Below are 26,527 nucleotides of genomic sequence, written 5' to 3' on the forward strand. Positions count from 1 at the left end.
GGCAGTGGGGAGAGGGGCAGGATGGAAGGGAAGCAGGGAGGAAAGGAGAGGTGGTGAGATGGCTACGGATGTGTGAACATGTTTCAGGAGGAACAGCGGGAAAGGGCTGGAGACAGAGGAAGGGGGAAGAAGCAAAAGGAGGGTAGAAAAGGGCAGGGTGAAGGGGAACAAGGAAAGGCTCGGACAGGTGGGAGTGAAAGGGCCCCCCATGGCAGCAACACGTTGCCCTACAAACTCTAGGTCCCATTAGCTTGAGTCTTTCCACTGCTTTGCTTTCAGAAGATATCCATGAATACTACTGGCAAATCATGTCCCTCTAGCAGCAGGTTTTGCCAAAGATAATATCCTTAAAAATTGTTTTCTGTAGTTCAGAAGAGTTACTCCGTTTGTTGAAGGGCCTTTTAGAAGCTCCCTCCTGATGACAGTGCACCAAGGACCTGTGCAACTTTGATATTTCTGGGGTTTGGGGTTCAAGTTTTTGGGTTCTCACTCTTACGGGTTTTAAAGTTTTCAGAAGACACAACCACTTGCAAAATCCAGCAGTCAGAACGTTATAAATTTAAATTTGCCAACTGAAGTTCATCTGCTTCCCATGTACGTAAACATCTGTGATGACATTGGTGTGGACTATTTTTATGTTACTATGTCTGTGTATAGACCTAGCAGAAATACACAGATTGTGTCTTTTCACAGTTTACACATGCCATATTCCTCACTGTAGATACATTAATAAGTAGTCACTGTGGATATATTAATAAGTAGTAAAGGCAGTACCTTTTGCTACAGATGTTTCTGCAACTTAAACCAGGTAATACCACTAGATTACATTATCCACTGCCCTTGGTTTTTTGTTTTTTTTTTTAAAGTACACCCTGTTATTTCTGCCTGGTGTAGAGTTTATTCCACAAAAGTAAACACAATTTGTAGTACAAATTTAGAAATTTAGAGAACCGTTACATATGTTTAAAGGTCAGATTATATGGTCTGTTTGTATAAATTATGGTATGGAAGAGGCTCTTAATTAAAACCAGTAGTGTTGCCTTTTTTATTTCATGTGAAGCGATTATCCTTTCTACATTTTAGTAGGTGGTTATTTTGGATTAGAGTTGCATTGAGGTGGAGATTTTCTACGTTAGCTGTAATTTTTTTGTTGTTGCGCACAAAAATCTTTTACGGCTGTACATACTCCAACCTGTCCACCTCCACCCTCCTGCCCCCCAAAATGTTGAATCTCTCTCCCCCCGTTTGCTTGGTTTGTCTGGAAGAAGTATCAGTGGTTCTTGGAAAGGAGAAGCAGGTTGGCAATGGCTAGCCAGGAAGAGAAGCAGGCAGAAGAGAGGCTTGCATTCAGGGTGGGGCCTGTGTTAGTGGAGATGGTGCATATATTTAAAAACTAGAGTAAATAGTAATTCCTGCCAGAATGGGGAGTTAAATAAAATACAGGTTACAAGGCATGCTGTGGTATTTGAAATTGAGAAGGAGGTTGCCTGAAGACAAAGTAGCTTGGGTTGACTGCGGGGAGTCCCATGAACAGTCTTCTACTTAAATCTCCAGAAAAGTCCTATTTCTGGTGACTCACTAGTGACATGGTTAGGTTTTTCCACTACAGAAGCACATGGTCTTCTAAGATTTATCAACAGCGGATTTAACATCATGTGTGTTTTTAACTAGGAGCAGGTTTGGGGAAGGGAATGAGGTAGATGTGTATTCCAACTTTATTTGTCAAGCACAGCGTAAGGAGGATGAGGAAGTCCATTTTGACATATCCTGAGTCCCTTCACCTTTTGGAAGCTCTTAATTCCTTCTCTTCCACGTGAAGAATGCCTCTGGTCCTTCAGCTCTATACTCTCACCAGGGCTGAGCTTTGATCTAGTTGCTTTTGTCCCGCAAATTTGGATCCAGCGGAAACACACGCATAAAACTTCTCATTTATTTTATCCCTGCCTTGGGTTTTATTGTGCCTTGGACCAACCTGCCGGAAACTTTCTGGTGTCTAAAATATCTCTAGACTGTTGCACTGTGTAAATTGCAATCTGCTACCATTTTGTAGTGGCTTTGTAATACTTTATTTAATATTAAATATACTCTGTCCTTACTGTTTTCCCTGTTTGGTGATAGAGTGTTTGTATATTGGATGCTCAGTGAGATATAAATCTCAGTAGTCTCAGTACTTTGTTTTTTGTGTAGATGAGGTCTCGTGGCATTCAAATAGCTTAGAAAAAAATCTTTTGCTTAAAAAAATAATGCTGTATATTTATGTATACAACCCAATGACAGAGATGCTTAAGTATGTGCATATATTACATCCATGCAATCACTCTCACCTCTGTATTTCTCCACACAGCTATTCTTTTGCAGGTTTATGGCAAATTATTTGACTGGTGAAATGATTTTAAATATTGCCTTTGATTGGATCATAGCAATTAATATTCTCTGGTAGATTAGTTACACTGTGTGTTCCGTGCCAATTCCCATTCTCTGTGAACCATAGCTGTGCTGGGTGCAGTTAACTGCTCTAGCCATATAGTCCCATAAAATCTCAATAAAATCCAAAAACTGTGGAGTATGGGTAATCTTGCTATAAATTGTAATAAAAATTACCCCTGTAGACTCTATATTCTGACCATTAAGTTCATGGATACTGCTGCTTTGTACATAAAGTTTTATGAAATAAATCGACCAGTTCTGCTGCCCCTACCAGCCACCAAGCTGTTTTGATTGAAAATCTGATAGGTGCGCTCAGAGCGTTTTCCAACGCATAAAGCACTTATGATGAACTTTAAATAGGAAGAAAAATGCCATATATGTGCTTCATGTGGTATGGACCAGCTTAGGAGAAAATCACGAATGCCATCATTCCCACAGTGAGTGCATTTGTTAGGTCCATAAAGCCAGGATTTGGTTTCCTAAAATGCGTTAAGCAAACCTGAGTATAACACTTAATCTCTGAGAGCTTCGTTTCAAATAGCTTGTGTACATCTGCATCAGGAAGTGTTGCTTCCACCATTCAAAATGTGCAGTGGGGTCTGTGATGCTCTCCTTTGGTGTTCTCCTGCTGGGGGGCTCAGTGTTGGGCTCCTGTTCTCTGTAAACCTGCCAAGAAGGGTGATGTTCGCTCGTGTCCACTCGAGGTCTGGAGACAGACATCGAGCTGCACCATGAGGCTGGGGTTGCACTGTTGTAAAATCCATTTTCCAAGAGTAACCAAGAAGGGTGAAGACGAGTCCGTCCCTCTACTTGGCGTTTGGTCTACCCAGATGCATTTTTTTGTCAGAGGTATTTGAAATAGTGGCAGTTTAAGAAAGAGCAAAAGAAGTCACTGTTGGCCAGCAGTTTCCTTCTTGCAGTATTTCAGGTACCGAACTGTGTCGTATGCCAAATCTAGAGACCAAAGTTCATGGTTTAAACACTACAGTATTCATAACTATTGGCAGATTATTGGTTTTAATGATTACTGTGTCCCCTTGTGAATTACTCCTCTCCTAAATTTGCCCATTAGGGCCCTGAGGCCAAAGATCATTTTCTTCAGCGTCGCTGCTGGGGAACCGAGACAGCTCTGTGGCATGAGAAGAGGAGGCTGAGGGGAGACCTTATCGCTCTCTACAACTCCCTGAAAGGAGGTTGTAGTGAGGTGGGTGTTGGTCTCTTCTCCCAAGTAGTTAGCGATAGGACGAGAGGAAATGGGCTCAAGCTGCGCCAGGGGAGGTTTAGGTTGGAAATTAGGAAAAATTTCTTTAGGGAAAGGGTGGTCAAGAATTGGAAGAGGCTGCCCAGAGAGGTGGTGGAGTCACCATCCCTGGAAGTGTTCAAAAAACGGGTAGATGTGGCACTTCTGGACATGGTTTAGTCTAGTCTACCCTTGATTGGCTTAGTGTGGACTTGGTAATGTTAGGTTAATGGTTGGACTGGATGACCTTAAAGGTCTTTTCCAACCTAAACTGTTCTATGATTCTATGATTAAGTGAACGGTTGCAGGCGGGGATAGAGCAGGAGCAAGTGAGGCCACGCAGTGCTGTTGCTGTTGTCCCATCTTCAGGCGCTTACTGAGATCTCCCAGAGACTTTTGCTTCTTTCCCAGAAAACCCAGGCATGACAGTCGCATGGCAAAGGCTCCTCTCCTCCCCTTCCCAGCAAGGAGTGGGTCTGCAGTGGCTCAACAGGGCACCGAGCCACTTTCCTCTGCCAGGGCCGGTACCCCAGGACCTGGTGAGAGAAGGGAGTGGGGCTCATACCACCAAATTCCCCATGCACTCCACAGGCACGGGTGGGCTCAGCACCACTGAAGGCACCCATCTGCCTCCACGGGCTGTACAGGAGGGTTGGGGCAGTTGTATTTGCAATGCAGGTGCCTGAAGACAGGAGGTGAGAGGCTCTTCCCTCCCCTCCCAGTGTCACCCAGCTCCTGATGCCCAGGGCTCTGAGAGAGGATGGGGCTGATGGAAACGTACAGTTAGGTGCCATTGGGTCGTGGGGTCATTGTGTGTGGCAGAGTAGTGTTATTAGGTTCAAACTACATCTTTCGCAGTGTTTCTGACGCTGGCAAATTGTAGCATATGGTGCTAAAGCACAAGTGCCATATAATTTTCTTAACCATATTTTCCAATATTTCTAACTTCTGGGAGTTTGGCAGCAAATGTCGCTGTGTTACTTCAGTCCGTCCAGCTCTGCAAACCAATGGACACGTGTGTAACAGCAGTACTAATGAGATTCTTGTAAGTGTAAATTTTGGAGTGCCGGGTAGTACTTGGTTTTCCATTCCTAATGGAGGTTAGTGCAAAGCGACCGTTGCTCACAGCTAGAGATAATCTTCTTTTAGCTGCTGTATGCCAGCATGCACTGGAAGCAATTGGAGAGGAGTTTCTAAGGCAGACATTTGGCAACAGCAAGCGTGACTCTTTCTGGCTTATTTGAGGTACCTTACATTTCTGGATAATTTAAACTTCCATTGCAAAAAAAATCTGTGGCTATGTTTGCAAGAGCAAACGGGTCACCCAGGTGTGGATCAGAGCTAGCAAGCCCAGAGGGGCCTCCCCACCTTCCAGGCTGATGTCTCACCTAGCAGGGCCTTGGCATTACTCTCCCCACTGCAGACCTGTGTAGCCCTGCTTGTGGCTGGCAAGTCTAGTGGGTGGATGTCAGGGCCATTTGAAAACCCTGTCATGAGGAATCATTTTGATTAGCAGGTTGACTATTAGGCATCCTTCAGAGAAAGCAGGGTAGGGAGTTTAATATGTGAAACAAATGCAAATGGACTTTGAATTTGGAAATCCCTTCAAAAAGCAGAAGCAGATTTTTAATTATTTTAAGAGAGCAACTGAGTGTGATTCAGTTTTTCTTATGATGTGGTGTTTCAGCAGGCCTACGTGTATGTATGTTTACAAAGTTATTAGCAGGGAAGTTAATTTAATGCAGAAAACTGAGGGTTTAAGATAAAGTGAGCCAGAGGCTTCAATATTTCAGGATGCTGAAATTTTCTCTCTTTGCTTTCACACCAGCAAGCATCATCTCATAATGAGTCATTTCGGCATTAGTTAATACTACGTGGCTTAGCTATAAAGAGAGGCAAAACTCCTGATGGTCACTTAGTTTTCTCTTGCTGTTAAATATTTCATTCATCTTTAACCCAAGGGGCTCATATTTGCCTTTAAATCAAAGATTGTAGACGTGAAATTACTTCTAGTTTGTCTTCATGAGCCTACTGATGGGATGAGTTTTCATCCCTTTCACTCACAGGAAATTTGACTGGAGAAGATAAATCAGGTTGCGGTAACTGAAAACTGCTAGCAGTGATAGCAGTATGTTAGGGTATGGCCCTTTTCACGCCAAGAAGGGCCCAGATTTAGGCTACCTACAGGCATCCAACTGCAGGATATCTGACAGCAGGATTGCCCAACCAGGTCAGAGCACTTGAGCTGCGTATCCCTAAATAGTCGCTGGAAAGAAGCAAAGCAATTAGGACATACTTGGGTGGAGCCTGAATATGACAGACGGGGTATCCTGCATTTACCCAGCAGCCTAGTAACACCAGCACGTGTGTGAGAAGTGAGAGGAGGCGTGCTGGGCTCTTGTCAGCCTGGAGAGATGTAAATCCGCAGCCCCTCCTCTTCCCAAGAGTTGCCCTGATGTGGACAGGAGCACCGGTTTGGAGAAGGAGAAAAATACCCTGATGGCGTGGCCCTGTGCGCAGATTATTCCCCTGGGAAGGTGGAGGCTGCATCCTGTTCCGAGGGGTTTGTCCGCCTGTAGCAGCCAGCAGGCTGGATCCTTCCCAGAGATTTTGCTTCCATGACATGGCTAATCCTGTACCCAACGCAGCCATGTGCCAGAAAGCACAAATTTGGTCAGTGCTCATTAGAAAGTTGCAGTGCAAGTTTAAATCTGTTCCGACATTGCAGAAGGGGCAATTTTATCCTGAGAAACACGATCAGGTATTGTCTGGCCCCCCACAGCCAGGATAAATTTTAAAGCCAAAAACTGTTTAGTTCAATAGAAATAGAAGTAAGCTTTGATGCAGATCAAATTTTTTCCTGCTGGCAACTGACAGCTGGCAGATACAATATTAATGATGGTAGACCAAGTTCTGGAGTATTTACAGGCTGCTGTGTGCCTTAGTGAGACCCATTTGCACATCTTAACCTTAAAACAAGTGCAGAGAGTGAATTCGCTTGTACCACCCAAAGGGAAACTCCTTTTTTGTACAGTTTGGCAAAGGGGCCATTGAGAAGTGACTGCATATGTGTACATGCATCAAGATCAATTCCCTGTACTTTCTTTAGCAAAAAGGATCATTGTTTTTTGAGGCTATCAAGGATGGAAAGCGACGTTGCCGCTTGCAGCCTTCAGCACTAGCAAACGTTCTTAAATAGGGGGGTTGGGTTCGATGATCTCTCAAGGTCCCTTCCAACCCAAAGCATTCTATGATTCTATGAAATAACTGCCCTGGCTCACCAGTCTTTTCAGCATGGAGTGCTAACAGCTTGCTTCTGTAGCTCCTGTGCACTCTCTCAGTGACACCTTTGTCCCACGAAAGCAATCTCTGACTCGTTTCTTTTTGCTTGCCTTGCCTTAGTCTCACTCACACTTCACAAAACCACCAGATAGCTCTGTTGGACAAGTCTTGCCTTTCAAGAGGAGTAGCAAGGGCAAGAAAACCAGCTCATTTTTAAGGCTTGAGCTTTATTAATGAAATGTATCTGCCTGTGATAAGGAGGACTCGATTCAGTGACCCAGCCAGGTCCCCTCTGGACCCATGGTCCTAAGTTCAAGGAAAACCTTTGTTGCCAGAGCAAGGTACAGCACGAAGGGAGGTTAAAATGCTCTGGCATGTTTTGCGGGCTGTCCTCCACCTTGCCTGCCAATTGCATTCCATTACTCACTTGTCCTCCACCTTTTTCATCTCATTTGCTGAATTATCTCTTGCCTGCATCTCTTCATTCTTTTCAGTTTGATGTTCGTTAGGCCAATAATTACTCTTAATTCAGTGTTTATGAACTGCCGCTGGTATTTATAAACCTTGGTGCCAGCAGTTCAACAGTTGTTCTTAGATGTCCAAGAGAAAGTCAAAGCTGTTGACGTAAGTAGGAGTCATGAACTCTGAATGTATAAAAATCCTGTCCTGCAGTTTGCACGCTGTAGTGAGTGGTGAGGAGGAGATATCTGTTAGGCTTTCAGCCAGGTGGTTATTCACATGGCTCACTTGGGGGAGGAGAATAGCTTTAAAGGCTGTTTTTCCCTGCAGCAGCTGCAGCCATGCTGATGAGAAAACAGGGCAGTTGACACCAGCTGGCAGCGGCGAAGTTCAGCCTCCTACTTAGTCACCTCAGCGCCTTGGCCACCCAAGTCTGCAAGCTGAGAAGAGGTCACAAATGGAGAAGGGGACAAAAAAGGGTGTATATGCGGGCTGACATTAAAAAATAAGGGAATAATCCTTAGAACATTCTCTATTTTAGTTACCATCTTTAGGTTCACTGCAAAAATCTAACAAAAAATGTCCTTGAATTGCCCGCCTTTGAGTTTGCCCACTGGTATGTTTCCGTTCCTCACCTTTTGTTCTCACCATGTTTGAGTGTCGCAGTACTTCATGATGTGCTCAAATGTTGATGCCTGGAGGGGCAAACCGTGCCCCGTGGGCCAAATTATCCCTAGGTGCAAAAGCGCAACCCCAGTGGCAACTTCATGGCTGTGTTAGGAATATACGGAGTAGGATTTACCTTGCTGAGCAGAAACAAAAAGAAGGTAGCGTTTTAATGTAACTGAGAGTTTTCATCCTAGCACATTCCTCTGGTAGTCTAAAAACACCACCAAATGTCACAGGAGTCTCAATAATACCTTAAGAGCTGTCAATCTGCAATAATAATGAAACAGCGTGTCTTACAAGGAACAAAAGTACGTAAAATTTTTCATATACATTTATACTGTCTCTTTTTATGTAGGTGTATTCACACATAAGTAGTCAAAATTCGTGTATAATAACTGTATTACAGACTAAATTATGTAACAACTTTCATGATTTCAAGTTAGGCTTAGGTTTAAACATTAAGGAAGTTTCTGAGCTAGCTACTTTAAACTTTTGCTGTAGTGTAAATCAGATTAAGCCGCTGTTAATACAAAGTATCACATAGATAGGTTTTGGTTACAATTTGGTTTTTATTTACAAACATTAACTTTCACAAAAGCATCCCATATAGCAGCATTTAAATATTGGGCAGATACAAACATATAACTTCTTGTACTGAGATTCACTTTGAGAAAAACTGAAGAAGACATGAAATAAGTAATAATAATCTCATACTTAAAGTTGCTTTTAAGAAGGAACATTAGGGAACAAGACATCCTCAGAAATAGCACTTCTTTCCAAATAGTTTTCTGGGGCTAAATGAGCTGACTAGATGGTTCGTTTGCTCTTAAATCAAGTACTAGATTATCCCTAATGCTCAGGTACACATTGAATACCATCATGTGTAAGTCGTGATTTTAAGAAGCACAGTCAGAATGGTGCTCATTTTGCCTAAAACAATTAGATGTTTTGAACAATTTCTAAGTTGTAGTACGTTTGCCTCATGCAGGTCATTGTTCATTGTCAACAGTCTTTGCTTTGAGAAGCAAAAGGTGTTTTCTTTACCACACATGAAGAAATAATAAGTAGTCCAAATGTAGCCAGTATTACTGAGGCATCTAAACTGCGCTAGTAGAAAGCTAATAGGTCACACTGTGCATCTGTAAACGCACTGTGTGTCCAGAAGGGGTTGTTGCATCAGCTTCCTGAACATATTTTAATAGTATTTTCCGTATGAAGTTCTTTAACATAAAAAAAATGCAGCTGAAGTGTAGTTATAATCACTCACTGTTCTTTTACTCAGAGGTGGTTCACAGCTAAGACATAAATTAAAATTTAAGACCAACTTTCCCTTGAGTCGTCACTCATTTGGGGAGGGCTTTCTTTTTGAGAGCCCAGCTATCCATCAGTGCTACTTTTACAGCTGTACAGCTCCTGAAGTATCTACAGCCCTCCCATTCTTCAGTGGAACTCAGTCCCTTTTCTAGAGTCAGTGAACGTGTTGACGTAAGAAACATGGCAAAATGGGAAATTTAACTGTGACTTTTGGAGCTGCTGTCTAGCCGTAGGCCCGCTGAACTCTTCATGATCTCGAAAGGGAGCTTGTGATACCTGTTGTCCAGGGCTGTGGTTAGCCTGAGCTGAGTAGGAGTGGCAGCTACCTTTCTTGAAAAGCACGTCGCAAGACCCAGAAATTGCCCTATCTCTGACACTGCAACACAGGAGAGCACAAGCTAACAAACTCAACAGTTAGCTTTTTAAATAAATCATCTTGGATTCCCCTATTTCACCTGGCCAAACAAAACAAGCACATATTTAAAAAAATCTCTGCCTGTCTTCCCCTTCCCGCTCCTCCCTTGCAGGGTCAGGCGTCTCTCCAGTTTTGCTCTCTACTCCAGCTGCTTTCGGCATCTCTCAGCACTTACTAATCCTACATGGTATTTCATGGGTGAGGAGGAATGTCTCTCTCTTTACATCACCTCCGAAGTTTGTCTCTGGGTCCGTGCCCTGACACAGGCAACCCCCAGTTGCTCTCAGGACTGTCCCAGGTCACACTTGTGCCTCATGGTCCCCCTCACAGCCATCTCTCCGTTTCATCTCCATATGACCATCAGCCGTACGCAGGTTGTGCTTCCTTCCCTTTGGAGGGCAGCAGCCAGGATAAGAGGGAAGGCGGGCAGCCTGCCTTTCTGCTCCTCTTTCCTTTCCCGTCTCTTTTTGGCACAGAACGTGACTCTTGGTGGGTTGATCTCGGGTGGCTGCCAGACGCCCACCCAGCCGCTCTCAGGCTCTCTCGCCTCAACGGGACAGGGGGAGAAAAATAAGGTGGAAGAGCTCGTGGGTTGAGGTAAAGACAGGGAGATCACTCAGCAATTACTGTCATGGGCAAAACAGACTTGACTTGGAGAAAATGAATTTAATTTATTGCCAATTAGAAGTAGATTAGGATGGTAAGAACCAACTCCCCACCCCCTTTTTCCCGGGCTCCACTTCACTCCTTCGTTCAGGGAGATGGGGAATGGGAGCTGTGGTCAGTCCGTAGCAGCTCCTCTCTGCTGTTCCTTCCTCCTCATGCTGTCCCCCTGCCTCCACCATGGTCTCTTCAGGTGGAGGGGAATCTCTGCTCCACCATGGAGCAGCACGTCCTCCCCTCCTTCCCCTCCCACCTTGGTGTCTGCAGGGCTGTTTTTCACACTTTCTTCCTCACTCTGCCTGTGTGGCTTTTTTTTTTTTTTGCCCTTTCTTAAACCTTTTTTTCCCCGAGGCGCCGCCATCTTGGCTGCGGGGCTGGGCCGTGCCCCGCGGGGGTCGGTTGGAGCCGGCTGGAACCGGCTGTGTCCGGCCCGGGGCAGCCCCGGCCGCTCCTCACAGGGGCCACCCCGCAGCCCCCGCTGCTGCCGCCTGGGCACCCACACCTGCTGCATTGCCATAACGTATGGATTCTGTAAGCTGCAGATGGGCAAAACAATCCTGCAGTTCCCGATCTCCGGCTGTTCGTAAGACCTGAGACTCTGTGGCTTTTCTAGAAAAATCTGCCTAAGCCTACCCGACGTCAGTCACCAGAAAGTTAGCTGCCTGTGTGAAGTTACGTGCAGCAGCTTTGCCACGTGTAATGCGGAGGGAAGGCTCCTTCCGAGGTTGACATTGGTTTTGAATTGAGTCAGAACTCAGTACAGCTGAGGGGTTTTTGACGCCTAACTCTTAGTTAACTGGAGTGACGTGGGTCCCGGCCTGGTACCTTATGGTGGACAGTCTAAATCAAAGATCGCTCCTGAAATTTTGTTGTAAAATTTACTCTCGAGCGTGCTGTGTGTTGTGCAAAGCGGGCCACAGCCCTTTCTGTTTGCTTTCTGAAGGCATCCAGAATAAGTAACGTGAGGGTAAACTGAGGTTTTGATGAATATTATATATGCGGTTTCGTTTCAGGTCTGCCGAATGCGTTGGCGTAGCCTGTGTGGGTTCGCCCACCTGCATGCCGCTGGAAGTGCTTGCGCCGCGCTGCAGCACTGCTAGATGCCTTTGCGAATCCGTCACCTGGTTTGGGAAGCTCAGCACAAGCGGTGCCATCCGGCCCGAGCGGGCGGATGTGCTGTGCACCCTGATGTTGTTCTGGGACGAGATGAATTTCAGCACGCTCATATTAATCCATTATATGTCTCTTTCCAGCACAAATGGACCCCCGAGGCCTATCTCCCAGACAAATTAAAAGTGACAGTGATGATGACGACCTGCCAAATGTGACCTTAGATAGCGTTAATGAAACTGGATCTACAGCGCTCTCCATAGCCAGAGCAGTACAAGAGTAAGTATCACATTCCCAGAGCGAGATGAGTGTTGCCGAGGTGCTCCCTGGCCGACGGAGGCACCGGCCCTCGGCGGCACCGCAGGGGTGTCCCCCCCAGCTGCGGGCTGGCATACCTGCCAGCATCTCTTCTGCGTAGCTTCATTCCCTTTAGGAAGAGATGGCTGTATCTCTCGTCTGTCTCTGATTCTCTTTTCCTTTCCTTCTCTCCATCCTCCTTATTAGGTAAAGTTTCAAATTGAAATTGTTTCTTCCCCTTTATTTACTTGCAAAGCTTGCAGTAACCTCGTCTCCAAAGGGAGGCCGGGTTAGACTTTCACTCAAAAAACATGAAATCTTTCCTTGACTAAAAGCAGCATCAAGAAGTTTCTTCTTGCTGCTGTCAAATAGAAGCTGCCTACATTTCTCCTGAAGGACAGTGTCATTGACAGGAAATTAGCGAGGGGCTTTGAACAGTTTTTCCATTGCTATTATTTTTCTGTGTACTTTTACTCACTGGATGGACAACTAATTTCTTAATGTAATGTCTGTATTGCTTGTTTAAAAAAAAAAAAAAAGAAAAAGTTTATCATGAACATTAGCAATTCTGTAGGTGTATGAGCTTGCTCAGTCACTGTAGCAGCTGGAAGGGAACCAACTGTGAGGTAAATAAGTATTAATATCCCCATTTTATAGGTGAGGAAAATGAGGTTATGCGTAAAGGTCACCCTGTAGGTCTGAAGCAGAGCTGGAAATAGAACTAGAGCCTCCAGGCACTGAAGCCTGTGCTAGACCCACAAAACACATTACTTTTTCTGAGAGGTTGAAAATATGGGCATTCTGGATGTTATTAAATAGGAAGGGATATAATAATGGCCGTTAGACATTGTTATTATATAATTTATTATAGATGCATTTTAAATGTCTTATCTAAAAGTACTTAGTTTTGCTTTGTTTTCCTGGCCATCAGTAGCCAAAAGCACTGACGTTTCCAAAGCAACGTCCTATTTGCTTAGAGGAAACTAAGCCATGTTTGAGAGGGAACTACTTTTTTTGGGTTTTCACCAGACATCCACTAATTCATTTTCTAGTCAAGCAGAGTATCCTCAAATCTATATTCCCCTTAACCAGAGAGGGAGTTCTCTATGGGCAGGGCAAGGTGTTGGCTCTCACTGTAATTAGCGTGCTCCCCTTCTGACGGTGATAAAGGAAGGGAAGGTTTCTTCACCAGTGACACTATTGCTTGATAGACAGGCCTCACACATATTTTGAATTTGCTAGTTACAACACCAGGCCCTGAAGTGCTAAGTATTTTTTTCTCAGTTTATAGCACACATGATAAGCCAGAAAAATAAAACAACCCGTCACGATTTTGCACTGAATGGTTCTGTCTAACTAATGAGAAAAGGAAGCATGGGGTGCTACCAAATACTTTTAACATATGACTGGCAGGCAGATACTCTTCTCTGTAATTGATATTGCTTGAAAACTTAGAGAATTGGTCAAACCATGAAAAGCTTTTAGCTTTTCCACAATGCATTCCACAGTTTGTGAAGGTAAATGTACTGAATATTACTTGGCTGGCTCTGGAGCTTAAGAATTAAATTAAGAAATTTAATAATATAACAACAACTCATCCTTGTTACAGGTTTTATTTAAACAGTAATCTGTTAGTTTATTTCAAAAGCCCCATTAGGAAAATCGAATTTGACTGATCTGCAATTTGTCTTCTTTTTTACTTCATTCTCAGTCACAGACACCACACATACAGCTGTTGAGCTGAAAAGAGACATTAGCACATTATACCAACTCTGCTCAATCCATTACTTTCTTGGTCTATCTTACAGGCAGGCCCTATTCTTACTTTAGACATCTAATGTGTACCTTAATATTAGATGTTTAGCAAAGCAGTCCACCGATAATAAAAGCTCGCATTCTACGTACCCTTGTTGCAGAAAGGAAAGTGCCTTTGAAGCCTTCCGAAGGGAGATCCTGCGCGCTCAATTTCAGTGTCTAAACTTAGCAGACAGGAATTTCCTCTGACGACGTGGAAAGGCACCTACTGTTCTGCTGAATAACTGGGCAGCGCGGGGGCATGCACAGAAAGACTGCTTCAGCAGGCAGTAAAGCGTAGGTCTAAGCCAAGTGCCTAAGTGAGGTAGGCTGGACCTCAGAGTCTAGAAGACTGACCCATAGAACGTGTTCTTTCTTAAGTGAGCTTGTAGGGTCTTTCTTGTGAATAGTTATACAGTTAACAACAAAAAATAACTTCTTGCTCAGAGTGAGTCTTCTGCTCTTGTGGGATACTGGCTGGAAAGTACAGCATGGCGGCTCCGAAGGGACAGCAGTATCCTTTCCTTCGATACCGGATTGCTGTTGTGCAGTCTTGTCTTTATTAAATGAAATACCAAGCCTAGTTTGTAGATGCTGGTAGCAGGTGCGAGACAACAGTTGACCTTTTTCTGGTTAGTTTTCAGGCATGTTTTAAATTACCCTGCATAAGGACCGTAAATATATATATGTATGCATATATATATTTGCCTATTGTCGCTTATTCTCCAGGAGCAGCAAGGGATTTCAAATACCCTGTGGTAGGTATTTGCTTTGGGCTGGTCCTGTGCAACCCCTCACGCAATGTGTGGGGCTGTGGGGCATTGCTTTGGTGAGGCTCCTGACTTTCCCTGCGTGCTACCTGTTGGGTTCAGGATTCGTCTTGCGTAGTTAGACATTGGCAACATAGGTGTCTGCATCCGAGCTTGTTATCTCGCCTCCCTGCATATGGGCCGGATAGCAGTTGGTGTGTCCAGGCGGTAATTCTTTTGACCTATTCTAGCTGTCTAATTTAGGGAAAGAGAGAGAGAGAGACTCAAGCCCATGAGCGCCTGTTCCTCTCCATTGACTGCAGGCGGTGCAGACAGCTGCCTGGGACACACGTGTCGGCACTGCAGATATCTGGTGTGAGGTGAGGGTAAGGCAATCCACGGTGCCTGACTGGGGAGTCAGCGTGCCAGAAGCTGGGAGTGACAGGACGATACTGAATGCTCCAACATCTTCCCTTCGGTCTAAATCTGCCAGGTGGGGTTAGCAATGCCAAGGTTTTAACCACAAGCTGTAGGAAATCAACTAGTCAGTGTTTGGGGAGGAAGTGTTTTTTTAATACATCCGTTTTTAAGCTTGTTGTCTTGGAAATTACCCTTGTGTGGCTGGGTCATAGGACAGTCTGGAATGCCTGTATGAAAGCTTTGTTTTTCATGTCCTCTAAAACTGGAAGGCATCCTCCTGTGTTGCTGCTTTGTTTCAGATCCACTATAGTCTTACAAGAAAAAAATTCTTACCAGTAAAAATTGTGACAATCGGACACTAAGAGCCACATGTTTGGCGTTAGTTCTTATTTACTTAAACAGAATTAATTTGGTTGCATATTTGTAAAATAACCAAGTATGACTATTTTTTCTCAGGGAAATTGCCTTCTTGCTGCTAGCTTTGTATTGGCTGAGCTTCCAGACTTCTCAGTAGTTCTTTTGGAATGACTTCATAGTCCCTCTTCAGTTCAGCAAACCCAATCAATAATGTAAAGTTATAGATAAACAAAGCCATTATTTCAAGAAGGGTACTTTGGTGAAATTTCTTTATCTGACAGTGCTGCTTTATGGCAGTTGCTGTGCCATACCATAATATGGACTAAGCATCATTTGTTAATCTCAGATAATATGCTCTGGCTGATAATAAATATTGCAGCACTGTGTAGATTTCAGTGGGCTTTGCATTGTAAGCAGCATTTCATCCTTTTTGTAGTGTGTTTTACAAACTAATTTTGGCATGTAGCTCTCTAACAAAGAACAGTGTTGCCTCTATACGCCTGACACCACTGATGCTTATTACACAACAAGAATAGCATCGTATATTCAGGGTCAAATCTCAGATAAGCTCTAGAAATCTTTATGAAGCCAAGGGAAGAGAAGGTGTTAGTTAGCCAAGCCCAGGAAGACCAGTAAAACTTTTGAAGGGCCCCCCTCGGAGGCAGCATGCTGTTTCCTCAGCCTGGCAGCCCTTCCATCCCTAGGTAGCCCTGGGGCAGCGGGGCTCAGGAGCCATCTCCCATAGTACATAGTAATGCAGACCCTGAACAGGGTATTCATCTCCTTCTTTCCCTGCACACTTGCGCAGTAAAATACATTATTTTACAGCATGCAGCTCTGTCTCCCTGAACACACATGATGTAAGATCTCCTCCTTGCAGAGGCTGAGGGCAGAAGCGGGAGAGGCAGAGGGTGATTTTTAGCATGAGCTTTTGATCGGTGTATTGGTAAAAAGCCAAAGATCCAGAAATTCCTCTTTCTCTCTCTCTAGACCTTTTTCTCCTTAGGGGTTGTAGGCAGAGGGAACCCCTTTGACAAAACCATTTTTCCTTTCAAACAATGTCAAGGAGAAGATGGACTCTGCATATAAACTGATGATGCTTAAGATAGCTTCTTGTTTTTCTGGGGTGATGGAGAGACAGAAAATTCAGAGGAAATCCTGAATGCTTGTAGTTATAGCTGCAGTTAATTCATAGAAATGTGATTTGTCATTTGGATGTGACCGTGGTGACCTTTAGCATGAGCTCTTCTTTGTGCTGAGCTGGGTGCTGCTGAGTGCTTGTATCCAAATGAGATTAGGAGCTTTGACCCTACCTCCTGTTCTCTTTGGCTATGGTATGTGATTGATACATTGATACTAATGTCATCACGTTACTTTATTTTTAAATTCTGCTGGATTGTATTATTGCAATACAGTGGAAGATAGTTTTGGATACTGCACTAGCAAAAAAAGAAATTCCATAGCAGACAGACAGCATAGCCACAGTACCAATGTACTCTCTTAAATTGGTATGTATTTTTAGAGTCTGAGTTTTTCTCCTTAGATCTCTTTTCTTCTTCCTCCTCTTCTGTGGTTGATTTTTATCTCTTTTGAGGTTTATAACTGTGTTCCCATCAGCCATTCATTTTCTACACTGATATTGTCTGTTTTCCTGCTTCAGCTGCAGTCATTACTACCATTGTGCTATTCATTATAGGGAACTTTCACCTCAGTTTTTTCTTCTAGTTACAGACAAAATACTTTGTCCTGAGTCTCCAAGAAGCATAAGCGAGGGTGTTTTGGCAGTACTTGTGTGAACTTTGCTTCTCTCTCCTCTGGTACATCCGCCCTCCGTGAACAAATGCTCATTTTAAAACTGGCACACAAACGGATGGTGATTTTACAGATGGAGGACTGACTAGTGCTGGTCCAGAATTTCTCAATGAAGTGGGTTTTTTCACTGGAGAATGCTAATTTGTCTAAAGGAAAATTGTGGGAATATATCAGTTTCAATTTGACTTTTCTCATGAGGATTTTCAAAGTCTGGGATGCGTTTTTCTGTTGCAGTAAGGCTTTAGAGCAGAAGATCACACGGTTGCTGCAACGCTCCTGGGGGGAAATTGGACCCCAAACTCAGAAAACAGAACTGCCCTTGGGCCTCCCACCTCCCCACAGGCCGTTATGCCATGGGGCTTCTCCTCAGCCTCCTCGAGAGTCACCCTACAAACTGAACTGACTTACTAGAGATAAGAGAGAGGTGTGTATGTGTATGCAGATACATACGTGAAAGACACTGGTGACCTAGAGCCCTGTAAGGCAGGCAGTCATCTGTATTATGGTTGATGCCCCCACTGTGTTGTTATTTCAGGGATGTTTCTGTTCTATTTTTGTTTTATTTTTTTGGCAGCAGTCTCAGATATGTATCCTGTGGCAGAAAAGAGGAGGTTTCTGCAGTGAAGAGTGTTGCTCGGTCGGAAGTTGGCTAATGACCCAAGGGCACCATTGAGCTGGCAGAGGTGTGCTGAGTCTCAGCTAGCTTAGGAAACCTCTGGGCAGTACTGGACTGTCCATTTTGGGCATATCCTTGCAGCAAGGTTCATCTCTCACAATGTAATCTATCTAAAAGTTAGGCTCAAGTATTTTGGATTTCTCCATGGAGACATGTGCATCTTTCTAGGTGCAATTATCTCATCATTTGTGATCACCTACCTTTTGGAGGTGCCTGCCTTCCCCAGTGTTTATAAAGGAGCCTGGACAAATGGCTTAGGGAGAGTGATAAACCTTGACATTGCTGAAGTTATATATGAGGAATCCCCCTCTACATGACTTTCTAAGGCCATGCTGGAAGTCTGTGAGTCAAGAAGAAACTAAACCAGTACATCTAAACTTTGGGCCTATGCAATTACTATAGGTGTGATTTCTCCTACCTACATGTGGTTCAGATAACTTGCTAAAGAAGTACTGACTTCTTCTACAGTTTATTTATATGGCACTTTACAGATTTTCTTCTAGTAGAATTTCAATTCTCAGAATCCTCTGTATATAAAAATGAATGTGCCTAAAGTAAAGCTGTACTAAGGACTTCTGCTGCGAGAGCTTGAAAGCCCTATATACTTTCAGGAATTGCTCTTTAGGCAGTAACTATGAGCCTTTGGTTTCAGTAATCCAAATGGACCTATACTATTCTAAAAAGGTTCTTTTTCTGGGGTTTTTTTTCTGTGTTTTTTTTTTTGGCACACGTGATATTTTACAAAAAAAAAAGTTTAATAACTTGACAGTTGGGCAGTAAAATCAAAGGATGCCGTACTGTTCATGAACAGCGATTCTAGGATTTTCGGTGTGGAAATTTGCCGGTATATGTCCCAGAACCTTTTGCCAGCGTAACAGATTTCCCATCAGCCAACAATCATTAGGAACAAGTGCCAGGTGGATGGCAACTGTAAATCAAAAGCGGCTTCTACAAAGAAATTGAGATCGCTCCCTGCTTTGAAAGGATGGTATTGCTTAAATGACAGTGTATTAGGAGATAGGGATATTGTCAAATTGTTCCCTGAAGAAAGCTAATTTGAAAATAAAAGTGCTTTTAGGTTGGTCTACACAAAATTATGTTTTCCTGTCTCCCCCAGAACAGTAACTACCATGACTGTTGAGTAGATGAATCTAGAGCAAGGACGCATTACCATTAGGATTTCTGTTCTCTTCTTTTGAGTCACTTTGAAGTGCTAGGCATTGCTCCTCAATACATATTTTATCACACCATTGCTAGGAGTAATATTTTCCTTTTAAGAGAAATATTTAAATGAAGTGCTTAATCAGCTGGAAGAACCAAGGAATCCTGGCTCTGCTAAAGTCCAGAGGAGTTTTACCATTAACTTCATTGGGTCTAACGATTCATCTTAAAACTGTAACAGAAGTCTGGATGCTAAAAAGAAAAAAAGTAACTCAACACTTAGGCTATTTTGGGGACCAGCGTGCTGCAACAAGAGACGTACTTGTAACATGTAGGGGTTCATAGATACCTTTCTGTATGTCTCTTTCATTACCTTTATCCATCACAAGCAAACTTTCAATGATCTTATTTCCCAGCTTCAGTTCAGTGTCTACATTGAATTGTCTCATGTAATTGTCTTCTCAAAAATAGATTAAATTCGTTAATTAATTTAAATTTTTGTCTAAGAAGTGCCAATCATTTCAAAGTAGTTATCAAACTTTGCTGTTATTGGGATTTTACATTGCTAAACATGTTTACACAAATGTGCTTCGGAATAAAATGCCCCAAAACAATAGTGTATGATTATAATTCATATAGCACTTTTTATCTTTGGAGTGCTTTGCAAACATTAACTAATTAAATTGTACAGGTCCCCTGTGTGTTCAAATATTATAATTATCCGCAGGTTAGTGACTTGCTCAAGGCCGTGCAGCAAAGCAGAGGATGAGCTGGGATCAGGAATGTCTGCCTTCTAGTCCCACGCTTAATCCACTACAGTGTGTTGCTCCAGGGTGAAGCTTGAGTCATTAGTGGCTAGATATGTGAAATGCATTTTATTGATAGGGAGGCAGGCATTGTGTAATTGCTTGAAGAGCATGACACCGAAGAATGAATTATAAATAACATTATGCATTACTGCTACCCAGTTAGCAGTTTGTACACCTATTTGGCATCTGTTTCCCCAGTGATTCGTTATTCAGCTTTTTCTGTTTTTTCTTTCTAAATCAGCACAGAAAGCAGAGGCAGAGCTGTGTGCCTTAAGAAATTGAGAGCTGTAGCAAATACTCATCAGTGCGGATTAGATAGCAGAACACTGCCAGAAAAAGCCACAATAAAACTACCTCAGTGAACTGCTACCTTGACTTACTGATAAGAAAGAGCATTGTCCTCTGCTGTCACTTGAGCCAAAATTACCTCTTTTTTCATTATCTAGATGAGATAAGTTTTTATCTTTCCTTTTCCATAAGGCAGTTCCTGTGATTTTGTGACAGACAAACACGCAGCACAATTAAATCTTAATAGCAGTGCTTATACTGATTTATGGAAAAATGTTTCCTGAGTGTTTAGATCAATGCATGCAAAAACACAAAAAAAGTTGTGTAGGTCACAGGTATGTAAACTGCATGCAAAGGAGGGCACTATATTAAGAGAGGAACACGGTTTAGCAAGGCATAATTGAGTAAGCATGTGAATACAGGGACCTAAAAAAAAGACCCACTTTGTTTCTACCATTTTCCTTTGCACAATGGGAAAAGATTGTGCTAGGTTTTCCCCTTTATTAGTTTAATCCTTTTTCACTAGTAGTGACTCCACCGCAACCTCATTTCTCACAGCAAGTTCTTTGTAGGCCAGAGATAAAGAGGAATAAAAGGAAGTTCCTGGATGACGGATATGGAAGAGTTTTTCGTGCTGAGCCCGCGTGCCAAGGAGGTGTCGTTCTCCATGTGTATGTGACTGAGGACATGAGTGTTACTATTTTGGACACATCCAGAAAAGGATAATTGGAGCTTAAAGCCACCACACGTATGAAGTTACTCTAGCCAGAATGAAAGGAACTGAAGGCTGAAACAAAGAGTAGAGCAACACAATGGCTGACATAATAGCATCTAATCCTGAGGTGTGTCAGAAGTAATGATAGTCACAGGTTTCAGAGTCAGGCCAAGCACATTCATCGTTATAGCCATGACAAACAAAAGAATGTGTCAAGAATGAAGTTTTGAGTTCTGTTTTTATTTATTTACCCTTCTGGGTTATACTGAGTTGCCACAGGATACAGCGGTGCAAGGAAATATGAAAACTGAGGCAGGCAGAAAATAATGAAGAGACCAGGGTGGATCAGAGGAGGCAGCAACGGCCAAAGCACTCTTGCCTAGCATCTATCGCTAAGCTCAGGCAGTGGGGAGCAGGCTGGCAGGTACTGAGGTCAGAGTATGCCCCTAAAAAGTGCTCATCCTAAGGCCTGCCTAGAGTATCTGCTGCTGGCGGAAATCTCCAGCCTTGCAAACAGAGCCTGAAAAATGAAATAACCTGGAAATGACCAGAAGCTGCCGGCAGACACGAAAAGAAATAACTTGCATTTATGTACTCATTAAAAGTCAGCAGGAGTCTCGGTCTTGTCAAAGTATCTCCCTCAATTATTTGTATTAAAAATAGAATATTTAGCACAGGGCTGGGATACCGCGTGATAAATTAGGGACACACAATGCTGTCAGGTCGACAGATCGCTTCACATAGAAGTCACGATGGTGTTTCTCTTAAGAACTGATGGCCAAAGCTATTTCTGTGATCAGTTGCTTATCAGGGCCAAAGAGTCAAACCATTTAGAAATAAGTTCACAGGAGGAACTGCAATAATGACCAAAACCTCAGTCATAAAAGTTTCAAAAGCAGAGTAACAGGACAATGTTGTATAATAAATGAATTATGTACTGAAAATTATTTACTCAGCTGAACAGGCTGATTCCCTTTGCACTCAGTATTTCCACTTCCAAATTACTTGCTGCCTGTATCACCACATCATTTCTGAGATGTTTAGCCGCTACTAAGGCAGAGTCAAAATAAAATGTGTTCTTCCTCTTGCTTGAGAGGAACTACCAAGTACATGCGGTTCTGTAACAGGTACATCCTTGTCAATATACTGCATGGCACAGAGGTATGGCTATCCCCACATGCTTGCAACGTGTGTGAAATACTGCAAGTACCCAGGACCAAGATGAACCATAACAGCACAGGTACTTGAGATGAGGTGCAGTTTGCCTGCTTTGGGGGAGGTCTGGTGGAGGCGTTGCAAGGTTGTAAAATAGGTGATTGGCTCCAGCAGTGTTGCAGAGCATCTGCACAAGGCATCAACACTCCCACAGCATAGTCAACACAGAGTTAAATGCTCTGAAGTTTAACAGGCAGAGCAACCAGCTAGATTTGGCTCCGCTTACCTGCTAGGTACTTGGCTATGAGTCATCTCTGCTCTATTTGGAGCTTGGGCTTGTGACCTGTAGTTGTCCATTAAAATATAGTTCGGGGGGAAAAAAAAAAAAAGAACAGCTTACATTCCCAACTTCCCGTTGTGGAAAATAAGAGATCAAGTACTTTGTTCTGAGCTTACCTATTTCAACCTGTGTTAAAACTCAGAGCATGCTGTCCTCTTCCTACCAGCCTTCACTCTGTTTAAAAATGTGACCGCCAGCGGCAGCAGTGGTGCAGCCACCCACATCTGGCATAAAAACCTAGTGGTTAGAGCACTGACTCAGGAAGCCAAATACCTACATTTGCCAATTCTGGAATGCAAGGCTAGGATGCAAAAGATATCCAGGAGTGGTCCTACAACGTCCTTTTCCTCTTCTTTTTCCTCCTACACTTGTATGTTGGATTGGGAAGTGACTATTACAGATCCCTTCTATGCTGAATCCATGTCGTCAGGTGTGGTTTAGCCATTTCCAGAGCACAGATAAGGTTCAAGCCCCAGAGGCAAGCGTTGGGCATTTCTCCCCACGGTTTCTGGATCGGAGCAGAGGCTGGGTGGGAGGCCACAGCCATTTGGCTTTCAGGCCAAACAGAGAGGAACATAGTAAGTTTTAGGTGTCTGTGAGATTAGCTGGAGGATGTCTGGGTGTCTTTCACTTCAGTGCCTGGATACTGTAGGTTCTAGCCGAGTTTTAGTTGTCTGCTAAATTTCCCACTGACAAAAATTCAGCATGCAAATACTTACCATCCTCACCAACTGTATTTTTGTCTGCTCTATGTCTTAGTTGTTAAAAAAGGACCTTCATGAAAAGAAGTGTACAAAATGTAGAGTCATGACTTCTGGGTAATGTATTGCTCTTTGTATCAGCTGTAGGAATAAATATTTTTCCAATAAGACATAGAGATGATTATAGATTAATTGACATGGGAGGGAACGGTCAATGTTATGGTTTCCAGTTGTCATTTTTTCAGTGCATATTGATTTCGGTTGAGGGCTAATGGGGTAGGGGAGATTTTGTCCCTTAGATTAGGTACTGACACAACTGTGAAAGAAAATCTGTACCGAGTGATACCATGGGACAGGTACCTGAGATATGTTTCTGAAGAAGGAAGAGACTGCACAGAGAGTGGAAAAAGAGGGGGGAAAAAACAGTGTCAGGCTATGATAGAGCTAATAACTTAGACTTTGAAAATTCTTTGCATCATTTTGTCATCTTGATAGCAGATTTCTGTCATTATGAGAAATTGAACATTTAACAAATGGCAAAATCAAGCAAATGGTAAAGATGACCCACATTAACTGTACGCTTGAAGCAAGGAAATGTGAGAGGCTGAAAAGATGCAGTGCAAAATCTTGGGAGAAAATAGATTATTTGTAGGTTGCCAAGGGCCAATGGAAAGTGCAATTATATAAATCAAGAGAAGTTGCTTTGAAAATTTCCTTTTAACTTTCAACAATTACTGTGCCAACCTGGCCATTTTAATTGAGCATTATAAAGGATCCAAAATGTCTCCAGTGCAAATGCATTCAACTGCTAGTGTGCTAGAACATTTTTATGATTCATGTTGTTATTCTAATATTTTTGCTAGTTTCTTGGGCGTTGGCCTCAGATTAATTTCATGGTACATTTGAGGTCTAAACCACAGAGAGAAGGACTGAAGGGGGTTATTCATGGACTTGGCTTTCTACAGGTTTTTCTTTTTTTTTTTTTCCCCTAACATAGTGGAACTGTTTCCAAAAGCCAGCTGTATGATGCTTCTTGTTTGAGCACATGCAGTAGATCAGAATTTGTCAGTGAAAAGGAGCATTCCATGTAGTCCAAATCCCAACATAGGAGTTTATACAGCTATGACATTGTATATTTATGTTGTTCAATATTCCAAATAATATTCTAGAAGATTATCTGTTTTCCCTGGAGTCTCAGTTTTAAGTAAAAAGCGTTAAAGGCTAGGTTTTTCAGTGATGTGTTGGGAATAATGTTACTTAAGCAGCATAATTCTGGGAGTGGATGTTCACTCCAGCCTCTATTTCCTCTTCATGCAATGTCTGCCTCATCTAGATTCTCATTAATGTTTTTTCTCTTGGTCACTGATTATTTTTTTAATGAGAAAATATGATCCATCATGATCCAGAATTACCGCAAAGTGACACCTGGGCCGTTAAGCTTTGACTCTGCTCCCATGCAAATTAATGGCAGAGCTCCTAATAACTTGCATAGCATCAGTTGGGACCTCTACAGAGCAATTTCAGTTTAAGAAGGCGTTTTAAACAAATGGGAAAATCCTAAAGTCCCTTCCACACTGAGGCTATGTGCTTACGTTGCAGTAAGTGTTCCTCAAGCTTGTCTAAGTCCCCTGCAATTGTTTGGGGTAACTTAAAATTCCTAATTGTCTGTGTTCAATTTCCAGAGAGAGCATGTGGGGCTGTGCCAGGTCAGCTGTTAACCCTTTTCGTTTTTTCAACTCCAGGTATGAAGCATTTTATTGTGTATTATATAATGTTCTGTTTTATTGACAAAGTCTAGTAGCAGTGCTTTTCAGCTGTCTTTCCCTCTTTATTTCATGGCTGGGGGATATGCGGGACTGGGCAAGGTCCAAAGTTGATTTTGCTATTGCTTTTTATATTTTGGGGCTGGGAGGGTGGTGGTGTGCATCATGGGAAAGCTGTATTCTTTTTTCCAAATCCTAATGACTAAAATATGACAATAGGAAAAAAATAACCTGATGTTTGATAATGCCGTTTAAAATGTTCAAAATAGTCTACTGAAATTGAGTAACAAAGTTAATACAAATCAACATAGCTTATGTTATAATGGGTCATTGCCAGTTACCATGAAACAGTCGACAAACAAAGCTGTAAAATGTAGGAGGAGGTCTTTGCAAACATCCCCTTGCCCTTTTTTCAAGGAGGCCAAAATTTTAAAACATTATGTGTAATGCACCTAGTAGATGCCCTGCATGAGCATGGAGAGTTTATATACAAATCCAGTGGGGGAGTGACTGGGAGGTTTCAGTGAGCATTGTGATGCCATAAGGCGCCTCGGGTTCACCTCACTTGCCTGAGCAGGAATGGTGTCATATGACAGAAGGGATATACCAATGCTGATAGGGTTCCTGGTTTTGTTGGATTCATTGCTGTTGTTTTATTGGGTTTTAAAATAGCATGCAGTGAAATGTCCACTCTCGGTGTGCTTGCTTGCTTGTCCTTCCCCCTTCTTTTGTTGGTTTTATGAGCCCCTAAAAGGATTCCTTGTTCATCATGTGACAAGTGTAAACCCATCAACTCACTGCTTTATCTACTGTTAATAATCCATGGGCCCTCTATCTGTGGAGTACAGAAGGAAAAACAACTTCACACATTCAGTTAAGCAAATAAGTTGCAGAATAAGTCTAATTCTTCACATTTATAAGTAGAGCTAGGCTTCATAATAAAATTAAGAAGGCGGCATGTTTAAGAGCAATTACACTTTCAAATTGCTAATGAGTAGTCAAATACAGAAATCGTTCCTCAAATCTGCTTCTATCTCCAATTTGCAGTTAATTGCATTACAACTGGTATATTTATATTAAAAATTTGCAGCATCTTATTGCTCAAACATTTTCAAAGTAGCAGCAGCAACTTCTCTGTTAAAGCCAATACAAAGCTTTTAAGGTTTCTTTGGGTATGAAATTGAGATGATATGGGTTTTTTTTTTTAATTCTTTAAATTTTCTTTGATCTGATTGAAATTATCAGTGCAACTTCAGAAATTATTCTGAAGAGCCTACTGGTCTCCCAAAATGTTGTGTTTCTAAAATAAATTTATATGGCAGATACAATTTTGAAGGCAGACTTAGCTGAAATTAGCAATAATATTCTGTATAATCACCAATTATATTAGCTTCTACTCTACAGGAAGCATTTTCAAGAAGGAGGCTTCTGTTGTTAATTTTTTGTTCTTAATGTTGTCAATATTTTGCTCAAAAAATTGCTTGTGAATTTACATGTAGAGTTTACTCATACCATAACAATGAATATGAGTTCCTACTAATGAGCCCCCCTGAACAGCATGGTTAGATGTAGATAAAGATGGCATTAAGTCATCACATGTACCAGTTCTAAACCACTGAAAGTTTGTTGGCTCTGACTGGATTAGGATGAGACTGAAATGTAATATCTTGGTGAGGCAAATAGCTGCTAATAAAAACAGAAACTTGGAAGAGAGATATAGAGTCTTCTATGTCTTTTTTAAAATAAAGGACCAAATTGTTCAAGAGAGTCACATCTGTTAAACCTCATTTAGGCCATGTGGACCTGTCTGTAGAGTGAAAGGTACAAACGAGGCCAGTGAGATGAATATTTAAGTCAGTGTATCATTTGAAAGTGTGAATTCTTATGGAGCACTTAAAACTGCTCACACTG

At 42.5% G+C, this 26,527-nt stretch overlaps 1 protein-coding gene across 2 annotated transcripts in view; it reads left to right on the forward strand.

The window, feature by feature from the left end:
• The window catches only part of KLF12 (KLF transcription factor 12), a 142,704-nt gene that overhangs the window by 60,722 nt on the left and 55,455 nt on the right, over window positions 1-26,527 (forward strand). The window contains exons 3-5 of one of the 2 annotated variants that reach the window (XM_075722228.1): window positions 11,723-11,858; window positions 17,894-17,909; window positions 22,043-22,077. In XM_075722228.1, coding sequence (XP_075578343.1) covers window positions 11,723-11,858; window positions 17,894-17,909; window positions 22,043-22,077 — 187 coding nt within the window. The remainder of the gene's footprint in view (window positions 1-11,722; window positions 11,859-17,893; window positions 17,910-22,042; window positions 22,078-26,527) is intronic. The other variant, XM_075722236.1, reaches the window with a different exon arrangement.

The sequence above is a fragment of the Pelecanus crispus genome, chromosome 1 (genome assembly GCF_030463565.1).
Source record: "Pelecanus crispus isolate bPelCri1 chromosome 1, bPelCri1.pri, whole genome shotgun sequence".
NCBI lineage: Eukaryota > Metazoa > Chordata > Aves > Pelecaniformes > Pelecanidae > Pelecanus > Pelecanus crispus.